At 46.7% G+C, this 15,787-nt stretch overlaps 6 protein-coding genes across 6 annotated transcripts; 2 read left to right on the top strand and 4 right to left on the bottom strand.

Moving 5' to 3' along the window:
- Positions 1-73: 73 nt before the first annotated feature.
- Positions 74-1,485, bottom strand: FOIG_10502 (uncharacterized protein). Its single transcript, XM_031210843.1, has 2 exons — positions 942-1,485; positions 74-895 (listed from the first exon to the last, which is right to left on the bottom strand). Exons 1-2 carry the CDS (start codon positions 1,318-1,320, stop codon positions 447-449), a joined length of 828 nt encoding a protein of 275 aa, XP_031059554.1. The 5' UTR covers positions 1,321-1,485; the 3' UTR covers positions 74-446.
- A 1,858-nt stretch (positions 1,486-3,343) lies between these two features.
- Positions 3,344-4,909, top strand: FOIG_10501 (uncharacterized protein; the record flags this gene model as incomplete). The annotated part of the gene is made up of 3 exons (XM_031210842.1): positions 3,344-3,441; positions 3,503-4,390; positions 4,448-4,909. Exons 2-3 carry the CDS (start codon positions 3,656-3,658, stop codon positions 4,907-4,909), a joined length of 1,197 nt encoding a protein of 398 aa, XP_031059553.1. The 5' UTR covers positions 3,344-3,441; positions 3,503-3,655.
- Positions 4,910-5,260: 351 nt separating this feature from the next.
- FOIG_10500 (uncharacterized protein) lies at positions 5,261-6,373 on the top strand (the record flags this gene model as incomplete). Its single annotated transcript, XM_031210841.1, has 1 exon — positions 5,261-6,373. The coding sequence occupies one exon, from the start codon at positions 5,261-5,263 to the stop codon at positions 6,371-6,373; it is 1,113 nt and encodes a 370-aa protein (XP_031059552.1).
- Positions 6,374-7,010: 637 nt separating this feature from the next.
- Positions 7,011-7,497, bottom strand: FOIG_10499 (uncharacterized protein; the record flags this gene model as incomplete). The annotated part of the gene is made up of 2 exons (XM_031210840.1): positions 7,011-7,082; positions 7,147-7,497. 2 exons carry the CDS (start codon positions 7,495-7,497, stop codon positions 7,011-7,013), a joined length of 423 nt encoding a protein of 140 aa, XP_031059551.1.
- Positions 7,498-8,942: 1,445 nt separating this feature from the next.
- Positions 8,943-10,414, bottom strand: FOIG_10498 (uncharacterized protein). Its single transcript, XM_031210839.1, has one exon. It carries the CDS (start codon positions 9,862-9,864, stop codon positions 9,274-9,276), a length of 591 nt encoding a protein of 196 aa, XP_031059550.1. The 5' UTR covers positions 9,865-10,414; the 3' UTR covers positions 8,943-9,273.
- A 527-nt stretch (positions 10,415-10,941) lies between these two features.
- FOIG_10497 (uncharacterized protein) lies at positions 10,942-14,863 on the bottom strand (the record flags this gene model as incomplete). The annotated part of the gene is made up of 8 exons (XM_031210838.1): positions 10,942-12,639; positions 12,761-14,012; positions 14,059-14,178; positions 14,208-14,233; positions 14,259-14,402; positions 14,450-14,595; positions 14,652-14,778; positions 14,834-14,863. 8 exons carry the CDS (start codon positions 14,861-14,863, stop codon positions 10,942-10,944), a joined length of 3,543 nt encoding a protein of 1,180 aa, XP_031059549.1.
- Between the last annotated feature and the right edge of the window lie 924 nt (positions 14,864-15,787).

The following is a 15,787-nucleotide window of genomic DNA, read 5'->3' as shown; positions in this document are numbered from 1 at the left end:
ACAGCGCATGGCTGCCTGTTCTCAAATCGTTCTTAATTGGCTTTGAGTGGTCAATTCTGGGCTGGCGCAAGGGGCTGGATTGATTGGGTTATGGTCGATCTTGCGCGGCGGCCGGTAGCTGCTAATAACTCAATTTAAGCTTAGAGTTCGACAAATATTTCCAGAAAGACAGCTTTGGGCTGTGAAAATCAGGGAAAAGGCTGTATAAATATTTCGTGGCACAATGTAATGATACGCAGCCGGTACCGGCTTGAAGGATTGAACGACAGCCGAAATCTGTTCCCAGGATCCAGTAGGGCTTCCACATCATATATGCATAATATGCTATATCTAACAAGTATAAATGATCGGAGAAGCGAAGAGTAAAGAGGCTAAGTCTATAAATAGAAGGCGATACTATCTGGTTATATCCTGCCCTAAAATGGGGCTATTAGAGAGAGTAGAGTTCAGAGATAAAAGGCATTTATCCCTAAAACAAGCAACAGCGACCAATGACCTCCCAGTCGACCGTCTCCAAGCCTCTCAGCCGCGTTACTCTCTGATGGCGCAGTGGCAGAAGGTACTGTAGTGGTTGTTGATGACGCGGTCGCAGCATTCTCCGGGGTTGAAGTAGCCTCGGCTTCACTGTTGATATGACTCGGAGTTTGCGAGGAATCTAACCATGGCTGCGCCGTCGTAGCAGGATGCTGTAAGATAGTTGACGCCTTTTTCTCAACTAGCACTGACTTGGGACATAGCTCGTCCATGCGCTCACGCTGGGTTATGATCCAACTGTTGGCAGGACTGTAATGGCTGATGTCGAATCCCCAGAGACGTCGGACATAACAAGGCTCGCAGAGGTACTTGGCAGGAAGTTCTTCATAATCGTCCAAATCGGGGAACGAATCAATGATAGCTATAACGGATCAGCATTGGGCAACATACAGCAATTCTTCACGAACCATTGCAGTATTTTCCTGTTTTGGCATCTTTGTCGCAAATCTGTCTCCGACCCTCCACCATATTCGGCGCACGCATCCCCTCCGGTTCGCAGTATTTAGCAAAGGCTGCCGCCCATTCTTGGAGGGAGTCGCCGCACTTTTTGGCGCAGATACTATCGGTGATGGTGAAATCATCACCCTCTTCGATTGAGCCTTGCCAACCGGTGCTCCCTGCATCGTCAAGGCTGGCATCGCAGTCGATGTCTGTCAACATCACCTTGCCGCAAGCCTCGGGCCCACCGTCTTCAACCCACTGTTTCACGACGTACTCCTTGTAAGCAAGAAAAGCGCTCGCGCTCCAGAGGAGGTGAGATGTGAGAAGGACTGTGGATAGCTTCATAGTATAATAGCCCAACAATTGAAAGAGTGAAATTGGAGGGCTTTAGAAAGAAAGGAATGAGACAATGGCTTGTTAATCACGAACCTGCAAATTGCGGCTTCGTCTGCTTTATGGGAGAGAGAAGATGAAGGCTCGTGATAATGACCGCGGCCAAATCATGTGTCACTCGCATTGTTTAAATGGGCCTACCAATAGGACCTCTGGAATAAAATTGTGACTTAGGGGCCAAGGACGCCAAGTCGGCTGAACAGACACTGCAACCGATCACAATCCCTGTCTAGCGCTGTTCACGACCCTTATTTGATGTAACAAGCTGTTGGTTGTCGGTTATAAAAACCAAAAGTACCATCATTGTTGTCTGATTTGAACGTGAAGTGGATATTCTAATAAATGGATAGCGAGTCATAAGTGAAAACTAATAGATGCGCGCTAGGCAACCGGGCGAGGTGGAACTCACCGTCGGAATAGGCGAAACTTCCATCGACTTAATCTAAGCTTAACCTGTACCCCATAATAATAATACGCCGGTTACCTACAACAAGTCGCCTTGACGCGATATGCTCAACAACATAACCGTCCATTGCGAATATCACGCAGATACACTCGTGTACGACTGCTCTCGTCCTTCAAGCCCTATAATCACCACGCCAGCCGGATCTACCAAAACAATTCCCGTGATGAGAAGTAGTAAGAGAAGCGCTAGAGGGAGCTTATTATTCGGCTAAATTGCCGTGACAAGTATGAATGGTGGAGTGTCTTCGCTTGTTCATTGCTTTTATGGAATGCCGGTCTCATAAGTAAAGATAGTGGAATTCAAGGTCCTAAGTAAGATATACACTGAGAACCAATAAGTATAGTTATCTAGATAGTAAGACTATATAATGATGGAATAATTAGCACAGAACTTGAAGCCGCTTAATTATCTTTAGCAAACTCGTTATGAAGTGCACTACTAAAAGAGATTAAAGAAGCCGCATTGAATTGATGAAGTATGCTTAGTATGAAAAAGACAAAATAGGTCATTAGATCTCATTGTACTTTTCCCTATAAGTCTTTCAGTCGGAACGACTTGCCGTCATGATAACGACAAGAGAAAACAGTCACGTGAGCGGATTTCATGATCCGTTATGACTAAATCCCTCTCGCTCTTCCTATATTTCTCACCCATCCAAATACCAGTTGCGTACCCAAATGGAAGACACCGGGCTGAGAAGGACCCATCGCGCTTGCGCCCCTTGTAGGTATGTTACCGCTAAACATCAATTAGCTGTCCTGTACTAAATCCATGCATAGGCGTAAGAAGGTTAAATGCCCTGGAGAGCGTCCGATATGCTCGTTCTGTCGGCGTCTGGGGCAAGCTTGCGAGTACAAGGCCGTCGAGAGCTTTTCTCCACAAGAGATTCAGAATCAGATTTCGGGAATTGTAAGTATATGGACTTGCATGCGTGGAAGTTATGCCGGGGGACTTCCAAACGACTGTCCTGAATAACTCTTCGCTGCATATGTTGATGATTGGTGTAGAATGACCGCATTGATACGCTGGAAAATAAAATGGACCAGATATTACAAACACTTAGGTAAATGAATTCCGTTGCATGGTGTGAAAGAAGCTTACGGTATAACTCCTACGAGTCATCTTAACCCGAACGCTACATCCCCTGGGGCATCACAGGTTGGCGCTTCCGGTCCGAATACCATACAGCCTCAATCCATCACGCCAGCACAGGAGCAACGTATCTCTGAACCGTAAGATCGCTTCCAAACAGATCATCGATTGTTGATATCTCATGCTGATCAGATGGAATAGATCAAACTCAGAAGATCAGGAACTACTCAGAGCAGGCCAACTCTACCAGATGTGGTGTCACAATCAACCCGTCCATCTGTTTCGCCAAGAGGACTTCCTCGATACTCTGAAGCATCGCGATACGGAGCTACAACTTGCTGTCAAAATGCTCACTTATCGGTTCCCTCCGGGACAGATCAGCGCTGACAAGAATGCCGCGTTATGTCTTTTATCTGCGTCATGTCGGAAGTTGGTGACGGACCGTATTTACGATGGCAAGATAAGACTTTCGACGCTACAGACTCTCTGTCTCCTCAGCATGATCAGCTTCTCGGGTGAGCTTTGCTATCTAACCCCTCTCACGTTCAACAACAATTCTAAAACATGGGATTATAGAAGGATATGTGATGCAAGCTGGCCTGGACCTCGATATGGCGAATTACTTTGCCAATGGACTACCCCTTGGTTCAAGTCTAGGAGATCCTTTCGAATATTCTCCACGCATTCAGGCTATCTCGTTACTGCAGAGCTTACAGGGATCCATCCCAGATGTTACGAAACCTGCTAATATTCAAGGGACTCTCCAGAGTGCCAATCATCTTCTGGAATTCATCAACCACCGTGCAGAAAGGTTTTTCATTACCACGCGAGCCCAGCATGCAAACAGAACCAAATGATAATCAAGGTATTTTGACATACATGTCACAAGCTGCCAAGGTCTGGCATTTGGCAAGGGCATATGCAGCGATGAGAATTGGACCAGATAGCCCTCCACCTTGGAACCCGCAGTCTGACTATGCACTCGTCAATTTACGTAACCTTGAGCTTGACTGCCGCTTCCCCCTTGTCTACCGCTTTGCTACCAATAACTTCGGCGAAGTTCCACCGGAGGAACTACAGCAGCGTCGAGATTACTGGGGCCCGTGGATATTTATCCAGTTCATACACGCGGCTATACCAACTCTGCTAAATCATCCGTTCCTCTTATCTCTCCGACTGAAGAACTTTCGGCATATGATCCCTCAGACATTTATGTATCAGTCATTTGATCTTATCTCGAAACATACAGCCTGGATTATCTGCTACCTCGATTTGCTGGAACAGCAGCAGTTTGAGATAACGGACCCTACGATAGCACATGCGGTTGTCATAGTTGCAACCATCCATCTGCAGCACAGCTTTGTCGAAGATAGTGTGCTGCGTACAAAAGCACAGCGTGGTTATGACAAATGCATGCGGTTCTTGGACCATATGGGTTCCAATTGGCCGGTCGTCTTCACTATGGTGAGTCTCAGGTCTTAGATAAGATCAAGTCCTGAAACATTGCTGACACCCATCCAGACCCAGAAGCTCCGTAAATTACAAAATAGCATAACCACTGTTCCAGCAACTAGCGGCGGGTCTGGTGACAATCAGCGATCATGGTCCATAGACGCGCAACTACTCTGGGAGATCCTGATCTACGAGAAGTCCGAGAACGACAACAGCTCTTCCGATAAATCGATGTACGGTGATATCATAACCTCGGATACTGAGCATAGTGAGCAAGACATGGGCGGAGGTTTCGCCATAGTCGGCTCGGCAGGTATTTCCGGTCACAAGGGATCGCTGAGAGATATCTCGGCATATGCACCCCAAGACAAAGATCCTTACGAGACATTGGGTAGCCTCGCTACTCCCAGCGGGAATAGGCCTAGAATGCAGGAATCTAGTATTTTTGGCGATGTACCAGACTTTGGCACGATAGATCAGGATAACTTTCTCTTACAAGCTGAGGATTTTGGACGAGCAGTTATGGATTAGATGAACCTCGACATGGCCGACATTTAATAGCATAAACACAAATGTTCTTGTATTCAGTCGCTGTCGCGTGGATTGTGCAAGCCTCCATGTTCATGTCGGGACGCGATCCGTGCCCGGCTGTGGAACCCGATGCGCACCGGATATCTAGCCCTAGTCTGGTAAAGAAACATGCTATAAGCACGGCGCCGCCCCCCGTCCCCGCACAGCTGCAGCAGTTGCAGTGCATTCAATTACGCTGCCATCTATCTGGATTATTTATAGGGAGTGCCGAGACTGCTTGATTTGGGTAAGCAAGCCAAACTTCTTCTGTCCCCATCGGCCTTCTTTCCAGTCACAGCTTATCGTTCCAAGATGCATATCCAAGATATCACTGTGTTTAGCTACGATGCCAACTACCGATACGGCACATACTCCATGTCACACGGCCGCTTAGCCAAGGGCCACAAGTCCCTCGTCGTCAGGATCCGTTCCAACGACGGCTTTGAGGGTTGGGCCGAAACTGCGCCTCTTGGTAGTGACTATCTCCCAAGTTCATTCACCGGTGAACTAGCAGCCATACAAGAGCTCGGTCCCCAGCTCTTGGGCCTGGACCCGAGATCACCTGCAGCTATCGACGATGTTATGAATCGTGCGATGATGGGCGCTTATGCGGCAAAAGCGGTCATTGATATGGCTTGCTGGGATATTCTCGGAAAGTCTCTTGGTTTGCCAACCGCGATCCTTTTCGGCGGATATCTTACCGAGAGACCGAGGGCCTTTTCTGTTATCGGCATCCGAGAGACAGAAGCTGCTGTGACTCAGGCGAAAGACGAGTTCGGGAAGGGCGCGACTACGATGCAGCTCAAGGCTGGAGATAATCCCCTTGTTGATGCGCAGCGGGTTAGAGCTATTCGCGCTGCTTTACCAGATCATGTTGTGCTCTGGGTCGATGCAAACGGTGGCTGGACTCTGGACGAGGCATTGAGTTTTGCCCGCACCATCGGGCAAGAGATTGCTATTGGAGTTGAGCAGCCCTGCCGTACACTTCACGACTGTGCGGAGTTCGGTCGTCGCACAGGTCTACCAATTACACTCGACGAGAGTATCGTCACGTTAGCTGATCTCTTTGAAGCTCATGCAGCTGGTATAACAGGCGTGAACATCAAGCCATCTCGTGTCGGTGGACTTACAAAGGCCCGGCTCATTCGCGATGCGGCTGTTGCGCTCGACATGGTCATAAACTGCGATGATACCTGGGGTTCTGCTTTAACGACGGCTCAGAACGTTCTGTTGGCTACTACTACCCCGAGCCATCGTTTGCGCGCTGTTGATTTGTTTTGTGAATGGACGGAGCCGCTTATTGCTGATATTCCGAGGATGGAAGAAGATGGGAGAATCACGCCTAGCACTGAGCCTGGAAATGGTTATACGGCTATTGTTATGGATATGCTAGGGGAACCGTTGGCTTATATTACTTCTAAGTAGTAGTTGGTCATGAAGCTTAAGAGTTTCCAGAATCTTAAGTCTATATAGTCTACCTTACTTCCAGACGCTAGGAAAGAGTTTAGAGGTTCAAAATTTAATCACTTACTTAATAACAGATCGCAAATACTAAAGTTCATCTTGAGAATAGTTATTCGAGAATAGCCTTCTGTAAAACAAGCTATATATATCTTATCGTTGTAGATATCTTAGCTTCGTTACTTATTAGCTATATAGAGAATTCTTGGCCCTAATGTTAAGTTTTAGGCTTGCTTAGCTACACAAGCATTATCCTATTATATCAAGCCCTTCAACGGAACGAAAGCGTTATAATATAACCTACAAACTCCGGAAGGCCTGGTGGGATACCCGTATGATGTTGTAAGGCAATTACGTTGTAGTGATGATTGAAAAGTGGATTGAATAAGCCTTGCGCAATTTCTTGTTATAACGTCTATCTTGCCTCCCATTGATACGGTACTCTCTTTACCGGACCAGCTCAGCCAATATCACTAGTGAAGGAATAGCATTGGAAAGGCATGCTCAAGTGTTCAGTAAGCTATTCACTCCAGCATATAAGTGATGCCCGGCCTCACTGGTATCTGAGCCTAGATCCAGAAGATCTAGAAGAATCTTGACCTTAAAGATTCTCCTGTGCCCATTCATCTAGATTACCGTAAACATGTAGCCAAAGGGAAGTATGGTCCAGATCCTAGCACGAGTTAAGTTAGCTTCTCGTATTTCTGCGTCATTGAGCAAATGGATATATCACTTACATGCGTCCTCGGATCGGCATCAACCTCTCTAAACGCCTTGATAGCAGCTTCACCCGCCGTCGGCGCAATGCCAACCTTTTTCGCAGCCTCGATACCAATAGTAAGGTCTTTCACACTGAGCGCCGGCGCAAACGCTCTCTTATACTTGTTGCTAGACGGGGCCTCGGGAACAAGACCAGGGACCGGCTGCTCGAGTCCCATCACCCAAGAATTCGCAGTTCCCTCTCTGATGCACTTAAAGAGAGCTTTCTTGTCGATTCCGTATTTGAGCCCGATTGCCATTCCTTCCGTTGCGACCAGGTTGTTGGCGAGGGTGATGTAGTTGTGCGCTATCTTAGCAACTTGACCCATGCCAAGACCGCCGCAGAATGTGATTGTGCTGGGTATACCAACGAGGGATAAGGTGTCATAGATACGCTGGCCTACTTTGTCGTTGGATGATGGCCTGATCGAGGTCTAGAACGTGAAGAGTTGAGGAAGCGGGAATCTTCTTGCGGAGGTTACTGGCTATGCCATAGCCGATGATGCCAAGGCCTTGATGGATTAATTTCCTGTTCGTTTATAAATGTTCTGAGGATTGAAAACACACCAATAACACCGAAATCTGTCGCCATTGCTATAAAGGATAATTGTCGTCGACGTAGGTGTCTTTGAAGAGACAGTACTCAGGCAATTGAGTGCGAAACACCACAAAGCTATTTCTCTGGTGACGTTGAGTGATCCCCAAGGCACGAAGCTGATCCTTCTTATCATTTTCTCCATGAACATAGGTTTCAGTGCATGACCCCGTCTTCGCCCGCTCACGTGAGCCACCGACTTCATCACTAGCCTCTCGAATCCCTCTTCGGTCTGCTTGCAGTTCCCCTATTGACTCTGAATCTTTCTCCTCATGATGGCGGGGACGCGCTCGCGGTCCGAGTGGAACTAAGCCTTTTTGCATGGCTGTGGAGACGGTCCGTGTTGATGTTGCTCTGTGATAGGCCCAAGGTTTGGAATGGTCCAAGTCCCCAACTTCACCAGGGATTCGAGTTTGACAATGATTACAGCTCTAGGCCCGAGGAGACCCGAAGGCTAGAATAATTAAACTTGGACGTGGAACTATATTCATATTAGACGCGAGAAAGATCAAGACGTTTTGAAATACTGTCTAGCCCTTGGATAGGTGAAAGGACTTGGGTAGACAGGCTGTACACTAGAGGTTATCAACAGTACATGAGCATATTCTTCATATTATGAATAGAAATTTCAAATATCTTGATACTTCTATTATAGGAAGCACAATTGCAAACATGGGAGGGAGGTATACGCGAATGCACAACTCATATCACGAATAGTTCAGTTTATGTCTGGATTGCCAGAGGGGCTAGTAAGTATGTGGCTTTTCGCGATATGTAGATGAATATGGCCTTAGCCGGTTATCCGGAACCACGCCTGAATACAATACATCGTTAACATTTAACTGGTTAATAAAGTTCCTATTGTGGCTTGTCTGTTTGGAATGACAGATGCGGGGTATCCCTCTTTAGATCCATTGTGTTAGATATAAAGCCACGAGGTTAGCGATTATATATTAACTTTATCAGCGCTATAACCCATTCTTTAATAAGCAAATTAAGCCATGTTTTGAAGAGACTGGTATCTCCCTGTCATTGCTTCCTTGCAATACTTACCTCTTTTAAAATATATAATCGCTATGCCAACCGGATCCACTCTAACCATCTCCTAGAAGAGAAGTAGTATAAAGAGCATTATAGATAATTTAATATTTAGCAAAATTACTACTATAAGCATAAATAGTAGAATGCTTTATGGCCCTTCAGGTATTTAATCCTATGGTAAGTGATTAGATGCATAACAGCCTGAAGAAGGTATTTCAGATGAAAAAGAGGGGACTGGCTCTTGATGGAAAAGATTGTTCTGCCTTGATAACTTGGTTTTGCTAGCAACTTGCTTTGTTTTAGCTACAGAATGGAAATGGTGTTGAAGTTGATTAACTACTATAGAAAACAGTAAGCGGATGATCCAGCGTACGCATCCTCCCTAAGAAACTCTCCACCAAACCCAGAAAGAACATCAAGACGCAAGGTACACTTATTCCCACGCAGCTACAATAGCCCAACTGGCTTCCTAATCGCAGTTGACTGCATGTGCTGGGTACTTGTTAGGCTGAGAGGTGAGGCGCAGATGACCTTCCCAAGTTCCACCATGGGACAGCACACAACAGCCCATGATAGCTCCATGCTTATGCTGCCAATCAGCACAGTCCTTCACCGCCGCCAGGATAGTCTTCGTCTCAGCCGTAGTCTTGCAATCATGGCCACTGGTAGTCGCCAGGTACGCATAGCCCTCAATCATATGACCGTTCGAGTCGGTGCCAGTCGTCATGGAGCAAGAATTGTGGTTCGACTTGCTCTTGATAATGTCGGCGATCTGCTTGTAGATATTTATTCCCGCCTCAGCAGCCAGGATGGTAGTGCCAGCAGCCAAGGCCACCGTAGCCCACGCCGTGACGTCGATGTGGCGGCGCTTCTCGAAGACAGAGACGTAGCCGGGATCAACGAGGTCCAAAGTTGCCGTGAGGTTGGAGTCTACGCCGTTCCATTGCTTGACGAGAGGATTGTAGCCTACGCGCTGAATTGACTTGTCATAGAACCCAAGACTCGGTTCAACAAAGCCAAATGCGAGGCAAGCAACCCAAGTTTTGCTGAGGTTGACCATGATCCTGATGATATACGTATGATAACTGCGGCGGCGTCTAGAATAAAGATGAGGAGTAAGAACTGAAGATCTCCCATAGTATTGGTTGGAAGGTTATAGAGAATATGTGTAACTGAGGGATCAGAGGGTCTTTTTATATTTGGGAGCACTCTGCTGTCGCTCGTTGCTCGTTTTCCAAGGCTCTCTCGTTTTCGTTGCTTTGACCTGCAATTTTGGCTTTTCGAAGGATTGAAAAACTTGATCGTGCTGGTTGTTGGCTCTAGTCGTTGGTTGTTGGTTGTTGGTTGTATATAAATGGATTGACAAGGGTTTCATGTGGGGGACCGGATGAAACGGAACAATTCACAAGGTGCATGTGATGGTTGTTGGCTCTAGTAAGTACTAACAACGCATAAAGAACCTTTCCCACAATTCGTCCTCCTGTATTCCAAAAGCCAACCCATCGCATGTCGCTATCACTTGAAATATGGAACACGCGCTTAATCGTAGAAAAAGAGTTTACAGCCAAGCGCGCTATAAGCGTAACAAGACAGGCGAATTTCCCTAGTATTGGTCAGGTTTTTGGGCTCTCCTAAGCGCTGGCTGCATCCGGCCCTGATTATAAAGTTTATCTCGGAAAGAAAAGTGCCGGTTTATGCGACAAATTTCTCGACCTAGCGCTTTGACCGGCAACGCGGCACAACTCGTTGGTGTAATGCGGCAAATAGTATTCCTTTTACCAGGTCATTCAGAACTTTACTGGTTCTGAGATAAAAATGCCTCAGTAACATTCGCTGAAGAAAATGACTAATTGCTTCGGCGATTACCACTTGCAGACAGGCGATGGATGAGCTTCGATATAGCACGAGAAGAATGAGCAGGATAATGATCCAGTGTTCACGATCATCACTTAAGCCTTGAGAACGGAAGGCATATCTTAAGAAGTAATGTTGAGTATTATCTAGAAAAGACAATCAATTTGTGCAGCCTAGTTCGGAACCGAGTAACAGGAGATAAAGCCTCAAAACGTTGGTGTCATCCCTGGCAGTACAGACTCTTAGTGAACTACTCTATCAATACATATCAATGGCCAACACCCTAATGAACAACACTAGCCACTCCTTTCACAGTCTGAACCCCCTCAACCTGTTCCGCAACCCACTTATTCCCATCGACTACATGTCTATACACGCCCGAGTTACTCAACTTCTTATAAAACACGTACATTTTAGCCTCATAAACAACAGAACAAATATCCCCCTGGATATCATCGCAGTCCGGTATGAGCATGGCGCCGGTCTTCTTAGAAAGCGTTATCCAACGCTTCCCATCAAAGGCATTATACCACAGTTTCTTAACGTCAGTCTCGCCGTATCCTCTATGCATCAGATACAGCTTGTTCTGATAAACCGCTGCCGTAACACCGGATGTCGCATATCGAGCAAGGGTATGTGCCTTTTCACAGCGCCTTCCGTCGAAGGCAACATAAGCATACCTGTGGGAGCTGAAGCCGTATCTAGGGAGATAGAACAGGTATAGCTTGTCGTTGAATACAACAGCGGTAAAGCCCACGGTGACGTCGTCGATGTGGATATCAGTGTCGCCCTCCCATGTTCGACCGTTGAAGACATTGTATCGAAGTTTCTTTTGGGGAATTACATGGTGGAAGAGGTAGAGTTTGCCTTGGAAGGTGACGGCACATATCCCTGGTGAGGTTACGGTTTTTGGAATAGTCGTGGCAGCTCCTCTTTTCCATGCTCCTGATGCGCATGATTCGTAAAACACTTGTGACTTATGGTTTTGGGGGTTAAGATGGAAAATGAAAAGCTTCTTCTGGAATGAAGCTAGGCAGAAACCATCGCTGATATGTAGTCCAAAAGACCAAACCTTGTAATCCTTGCTCCAGGTCTGGCCAGCAAAGGTGCTCCAGTATGGCCAATCTGCGTCGTTATTCGCGCCGCGGTGAATTAGATGGATCTTCGCTTTATGATCTGGATCTTGAGGCTCAGGCTCAGGCTCAGGGAGAGCAGGAGGTTCGCCCTCATGCCCCCAAGTCGCCAACTTCTCAGCAGCCTGAGAGTAAAGAACCGAAATGCCCTGATTCGGCGCCCACTCAACACGGAACGTCTCATGTATATCCATCCACACGGCTTGAATCTCAAACATCAAAGGCTTATCATCCGCAAAGGTGCTGTTACTTACCCTGACGATTATCTTTGTGACACGCGGAATACCCTTCTTCAAGGTATTCAGAGCATCCTTGCTGATCTGCGACACCTCCTCCATGACCCTCTTAATATCATCCAGCGTTGCGATGGGATGGTTGACTTGTATCTCCATGTTTTCGTAATCCTTCTTCTTGTTCATGTATTCATGTTGCGCAGGCAACATCTTGATCTCTCCCTCAATCTCAGCAATCCTCTTCCTCGCAGCTTCTTGTTTCGGTGAGAGCCTCTCCTCAGTCTTGTCAAGATCCTTCTTCGCTTGCTTGTAAGCAGCCTCGGGTTTCTCGCTCTTCCTCAGCAATGCTTCGAGCAGTCTGATTTGACGATTCAGATCTTCTCTCTCATCCTTTAACATCTCCTCGATCCAGGCCGCGAGTCCTCTGTTGACGAGACCATCGAGCGCTCTTCCAAACTGGTCGATCTTTCTGGCTGCTTCGTTGATCGCCACTTCGATGCTCCGGAAGGCTGGAAGGTCCATTATGGCTTTTCCCGCGTGTCGGAGTTCTGCGTCGATTGCTTCTCGAGCATGCGCTTCTTCGAGACCTAGCGTGGCTTCTGTGAGCTTGGCGACCTGAGAAGGTGTTAGCTGATGCGTGTATGTGTATGAAGGGCCAAATGGCACATACCCAATATGCCTTGTCATACCATGCACAATGACACAGGTTCACTCGCAATTCCTCTTCCAATCATACCGCGTTTTTTCGAGTCCTGTCAAGGTCAGAGTTTGTCGGCGGCTCAAAGGTCGAGTACTTACGACCCCACCATTGCCAACTTCTGTCCGCCTCCCTGTAGCTTCTCAATGCATCTCCCCAACTCGCGTCTCGGCTATCTATCAATCTCTTCTTCTCTCTCTCCATAGCATCCCTTTTCGCCTTTTCTTTCCTAATCTCATCATCATACTTCTTCTTCATCTCTGTCTTCTTGGTGCCAAGCCGCCTTCTTGCCTCATCTCTCGAATTTCGCTGCTTTTCAATCTCCTTCTCATTTCTCTCCTTGGCCTCCTTTGCTTCTCGGTAAGCCTCTGCGTACTTATCGAACTCATCATGAAGTCCCCTCAATAACTCGTTCTCTTTATCAATCTCATCCCGCTTCTTCAAGACTTCTGCAGTGCACTTCTTTTCTAGCTTATCCAGCTCACTCTTCATTGCTTTCAAGGCAGCTTTCTTCTGGGCGAGTTTTGTGGTCAAGTCGCTCCGTGCATCGTCGATGGCCTTGTCGGCTAGTTTATGCAGTGCGTGAATATGAATACCGTCCGTGATGCCTTGCAAGTTAACACCTAAGATGCCAGTCTCCAAGATTGCCTCGAAGCTCATCTCGGCCCCTTCAAGAGAATTGTGATTCTTTACCAAGACATCAGCTTTGAGGCTCAACAGCAAGCTCTCGGTCAGCTTGATCTTGATATCAACTTTGAGGTACTGCTCTTGGATGTCAAGGTCAAGAAACACGCTGATCTCGAGGCTGTAGTATCGGATACTGTCGTCAATGAACAACTTCTGCCTGTCTTTGGTCATCTCAATATCCATCATTGCCCTATCAACGCCTTCTCGCGTAGATGTAATCTTAAGACCGCCGACCTTGAAATTGTCAATGCCGGCTTTGATAACAACGCCATTTTCATCAAATCTACCGTCGAACTCTCCTTTCTTCCCAAAGCACCACATCTTGCCTTGCACCTGAATACCACGATCGTAATAGCGACCCAAAAACTCAGCACCAGGTGAGACATATAGCTTAAGGTCCTTGAAGACTAGCTTGTCCTCCGCACCTTTCATCTGCTGCATTGCTTGGTTATCAATGAGGACGCCAGCGAGCTGGATAATTTCCATGGCATCAAGCTTGTTCATCTCAAGTTGGAAGACTGCCTCGGCGCTGGTAAGACGTAGACCCATGTCGAGCTTCGCACGGAACTTTCCAATATCGACTTGTCCTCGGAGAACAATTTCACTAGGTTTCGTTAGGGTTTTAGACTAACAGTAAACGCGGGACTTACTCTGGTCCAGTAACGAGAACAGTCGCATATGTAAAGCCTGTTCCGAACCCGAGCTGAGAAAAGACCATATTCTTGTTCAGATAAAATGGATTCACCCATTTAGAATCATCAGACATTTTTCTTCCAAGCCGTTAGCAGTGCATCATCACAGCATGTCAACAAACTTGCAATTCTCCTCTCGCACCCTTGAAGCTTCCAACAATGACTCCCTCCACCGAAATGGGATCTGAGTCTTTGAAGGCCAAAGTCAATGTTGCGTGGATGTTCAACTCTGGCCCCGTAGACGACTTGATGGCGATAGTAGTACCTAAGCTGTGGAGGTATGCAGTATCCGAAAGTTGCAACTAAAACACATCAGTACGATCCAGCGTGGGCATGCTTGGGGGCTTACTTTGAAGGACTCGGGGAGATCAATAGTAGCACTGATTTTGCCGTTCGAAGTTATCGATAAGACGAGTGTGAGTCCTTCCAACTTCTTCTTCCCGTTGAGTTCCTCAAGCTGTGGGAAGGAGGGGATGGTGGCACAAAGCTGAAGGCCTAATCAAGATGTCAACCCGACAAATTACAGTATCGGATCTGTGCTTACCTTTGACAATTAAGTTTCATCTCTTTGAAAGTGATTTCATTAGAAAATCGGATGGAACACTGTCCGAGAAGGTGGATGGAGAAAAGATCAACTTCAGCTCGTGGTTGGAGACAGATTATTGCCTGATTTGGGCTCTGCTAAATTAGCTACAGAAGACTAAAACGTCGTGCCGTTGCGGGCCGCGCATACGTTGTCATCCCTCAGATCGCCCTCGCTCATCGATCGATTAATAAACGCCACGGCCTTTTTGGACCTGGAGTAACAAAAGAATTATCTGTCTGACTCTACATACTTTGTCATCAGGCGATTGAATTGCTTAAAATTATCGCAAGCAGAGTATCGGGATGTTCAGGGCTGCTCGAAAACATCAGCAAGGCTGGTGTTCGTACGAACTAGTAAAACATTGTCTTCCTCGCTATCATAGCAACAACATAGTGACTCCTACTATGAAAATCCCTTAGATAATCAATTACGAGATGCGTAGCATGGCTGCAATAGTTATAGGGATAAGGCAAACTCTGCTGCTACAGGGTATTTTGATGTTATCGCGATAAGGATAAGCTCTTATCAGTAATCTGGAGAAGCATGTCATTTCACCCTCCACCACGTCGCGATCGGCAGGTATACCGAAACTAGAATGCCAATGGAAATGGAGTTGTCCAAATCTCAATGATAAAGATAGAAATATTTGCAGGCATTTCAACGGGAAAACAAGATGAAGCGAGTTCAAAATAGATATCTCCGCCAAATATTGGAAGATGATATAAATAGAAAGCTTGGCGTAGAAAAGGAGAATTCCTGCTTTGTCATTCCCAGCCTTAAAATAACAGCCGAGGCCCCATCGCGGGCAGGGCTCACCAATTGATTAGCGGAAAATATCTTGGCCCGATTTTATCTATACGAGGTTTTGCCCCGCGAGCTGCAAAGTTCTGGGCCCAGCTTCTCCTGGTCCATCTACGAGAAAATGCACTTCTCTCTGCAATAAGCTTTACAAGTGAAAACTTTGTTGAATTGGAACTTTAGTATCGAGATGACAGAGGTTAAAATACGCAAGATCAAATTTGCACGGAACAATGCAGAGGTCAAGAAAAATGTTACCAAACTGAGAAGTCTGCTGAAACTGTCAGCGTTTCTAAAATTATC

Source organism: Fusarium odoratissimum (assembly GCF_000260195.1).
Source record: "Fusarium odoratissimum NRRL 54006 unplaced genomic scaffold supercont1.18, whole genome shotgun sequence".
Lineage (NCBI taxonomy): Eukaryota > Fungi > Ascomycota > Sordariomycetes > Hypocreales > Nectriaceae > Fusarium > Fusarium odoratissimum.
The sequence above is the reverse complement of the archived record's forward strand: the minus strand, read 5'-3'. Positions and strand labels throughout refer to the sequence as shown.